Below are 3,345 nucleotides of genomic sequence, written 5' to 3' on the forward strand. Positions count from 1 at the left end.
TCTGACCAGTATAATAAATTCTATGGAGAGTTTTGAATTGGATTAGTTGTAAATTTGGGCTTTTAGTCAGTTTAAAGGTGTTTAGACATATTTCTGTCCAACAGCTTTGATCTGTGCTGCTACTCAGGTCTGCATCCCATTTGGTTGTTGGAATTGAAATGTTATTATCTAAGTTGCATAAGAGTTTGTATATTTTGGAGAAAATCTTATTCATTGAAAGTTTAAAGAAAGAGGTAACTAGTTCTGGTAATTTTAAATCATTATCATTGTATTTAACTTTTTTAGTAATTATAGATTTCAGTTGCTGGTATTCCAAGAAGTGATTTATTCCATGTTTATCTTGTAGTTCCTGGGGTGTGATAAATCTTCTATCAATAATTAGGTGCTCTAGTAGTGTTACGCCCCCTGCTTGCCAAGCTGGGAAGTGTAACATCTTTTTGTTTATTAGGATGTCTGGGTTGTTCCAGATGGGTGTCATTTTACACGGTACGACTGAGGATTTGGACACTTTAAGAAAATCCCACCAGGCTGTTAAGGTGGTACTTATGTTAATACTTTGGAAAGAATCATGTTTTTTTATTGTTTGGCTGATAAATGGTAGATCTGACAGTTTGATCTTTCCACATAACTCCTGTTCCAAGTCCATCCATGAGTTATTTTCTGGATTATTTCTTGACCATTTTAAGATGTACTGTAATCTGTTAGCATTATAATAATTGTTGAAGTTTGGTAATTCTAAGCCTCCACATCTTTTTGCAGATTTTAGAGTTTAAGGCTGATTCTTGCTGGTTTATTTTTCCAGAGAAAGCTGGTTATAGCTGAGTCTAATCTTTTAAACCATTTTATTGGAGGTTGTGTTGGAATCATGGAGAATAGATAATTAACTTTGGGCAAAATGTTAATTTTAATTGTGGCTACTTTGCCCATAAGCGACAGGGGCAGGTTGACCCAGCGAGTTAGATCGTCTTGAATGTTTTTCAGTAACGGGGTATAATTTAGCTGCACCAGTTCTGATAGTTTGGGAGAGAAGTGAACACCTAGATATTTGATATTGCCTGATTTGACCGGTATTGAGAGTGATTGCTCAGCGTTACTGTTTAGTGATAATAAAACTGATTTATTCCAATTAATTGAATATTCTGAGATGGAGGAGAATTTGTTAATAATTGTTATTGTTTCACTTATAGAACATGATTTATTTAAACAAAGTAATATGTCATCCTAAAAAGTAATATGTCATCCCAAAAAAGTAATATGTCATCCCTGGGCGTGTCCTTCAGTCTGGTTCCTGCAGTGATGAAGCAGCAGTGTGTGTGTCTGCTGTCCTGGAAGATGATGAAGACTCTGAGAGGACGAAGAGCGCCCACACGCAGAGACATCTACTGTGAGATGCTGGACCAGCCGCACACCTGTCCTCTGAGCCAGGTACGCCTGAGGACACCTGTGAGGATGCAGGAGGAGCTGTTGTCAAGGGAACGCTCCATCATTCACACATGCAGTGATGTTTACATTTGCCTCTGGTAAACAAACAGATTCAGATTTCAGGAGTTTAAAGGAAGATCTGAGGGAAAGATGATCCGGCGATGTTACAGCTAAAGGTTCTGATGGTTCTGGTGGTTCTGATGGATCAATCAGGTCTTGTATATGATAGTGTCATCTCCCTTTAGAATATCACTTTACAGAATAAAGGTTTCTGTTTACAGACTCATGTCAGAGTTAAATGGTTTCTAAATGGTAAATGGTAAATGGTAAATGGCGTATACTTGTATAGCGCTTTCTACCCTCCTTCAAGGGTCCAAAGCGCTTCACAGTCACAGACCCATTCACACACACACATTCACACACTGGTGGTGGCTCCGCTGCCGAACACTGGCGCCAACCTCCCACCAGAGGACATTCGGGGTTCAGTGTCTTGCCCAAGGACACTTCGACACATGGGCGGGCAAGGCGGGAGTTGAACCCGCTCACTTCTGATCAGGAGTCGACCGCCCTACCACTGCACCACGGCCGCCCTAAAGGAGAACCACAGGGTTCTGTCTGAGGACAGCTGCAGGTTTCAGGTCTTCTTCTGGATCCAGATGTTGTAAATGGAGGTTCTGATGTTCTATGCAGCTGTTCTTTACTGTCACTGAAAACACTCCACACACCCAGAACAACCAACCCTGCTGTGAGGAGGCTCCGCCTTCATGGTCTGTTGATGACCCCTCCCTCTCCCTCCATGGAAGAAATTATGAACTCAAACAGATCAAACTGAGTTTAGAAACAATAACTGTTTATCTGTATTTGTAAATGTAGATGATTCAGATGTAAATCATGTTCCTGTTCACATAACCCGCTGGGATGAATCAACATGTTAGAAAACAAGATCTTTTTTTCTCTGATCCGGTTGAGAAGTTTCTATTTATAGTGTTCCATCTATGACTGTATAAAACAACTGGAAGCAGTCAGAGTGATGTCATTCATAGAAAGTGGTTTATTCCAGCTCCAACTAAATCAATAAATCCATTCACCATTTTATCAAGTTATCTACTGAGGCCGCCATGTTGGAGCCAGATGTTACCAGTTAGTCGTGATTGGTCACTGACTGAGTCATTTGTTTCTATGGCAACCATTCACACCGATCAGCAGTGAGCTTGCTAGAAGGCCACACCCATTCCACTTGAAAACAGGCTGCATGTAATCTGTTGATCATTTTGAATGTTGGACGTGGAGGTCAGCAGGCTCCGCCTACTTCTACTGATTACCGAGAGGGAGGGTCTAAGGATGGGACAACCAGTTTATTTAGTCTGTTTAGTTGTTAGCTATTGTTTATATTATATAACTGACTTTCTGCTTCAAGCCCAACGAGGGAATAGATTTGTGATATTGGGCTATATAAATAAAATTGAATTGATTGGTCAGTTTGAATGACCTGTAATTAAGAAAAATATTGTGAGTAAAGATGATTATCATAAAAAAAGATGATTATCATAAAAAAAGATGATTATCATAAAATAGAGTATTGGATCCAGAATGTTTGTTCTGACCAACAGAATGACTGACAGTTGTTTATTTCTACTGGATCCAGCAAGAACTTCTGTTGAAGAATGAATTCAGAATGAATATGAACCTGAATCTAAGTTGGTAGCAGCTCTATCCAACACTTCCTGTTAGGAACACCAGGGGGAGGAGTCACTCTGTTCAGTTCTTTTATACAGTCAATAGTGACAGTAGTGTCACCTATCTGAGTCTGTTAAATCTTCCAGATTTCCACCTCCTCCTGACCCTCAGAACCTCCTCCATCAGAACCTCCTCCATTAGAACCTCCTCTATCAGAACCTCCTTTATCAGAACCTCCTCCATCAG

The 3,345-nt window shown here is 40.1% G+C and overlaps 1 protein-coding gene across 2 annotated transcripts in view; it reads left to right on the top strand.

Moving 5' to 3' along the window:
• LOC112139696 (CST complex subunit CTC1) overlaps nucleotides 1-3,345 on the top strand; it is a 61,440-nt gene that overhangs the window by 11,197 nt on the left and 46,898 nt on the right. For both annotated transcript variants that reach the window (XM_024262519.2, XM_024262520.2), the window contains exon 10: nucleotides 1,281-1,425. In XM_024262519.2, coding sequence (XP_024118287.1) covers nucleotides 1,281-1,425 — 145 coding nt within the window. The remainder of the gene's footprint in view (nucleotides 1-1,280; nucleotides 1,426-3,345) is intronic.

The sequence above is a fragment of the Oryzias melastigma genome, unplaced genomic scaffold (assembly GCF_002922805.2).
Source record: "Oryzias melastigma strain HK-1 unplaced genomic scaffold, ASM292280v2 sc00342, whole genome shotgun sequence".
In the NCBI taxonomy this organism is placed as follows: Eukaryota; Metazoa; Chordata; class Actinopteri; order Beloniformes; family Adrianichthyidae; genus Oryzias; species Oryzias melastigma.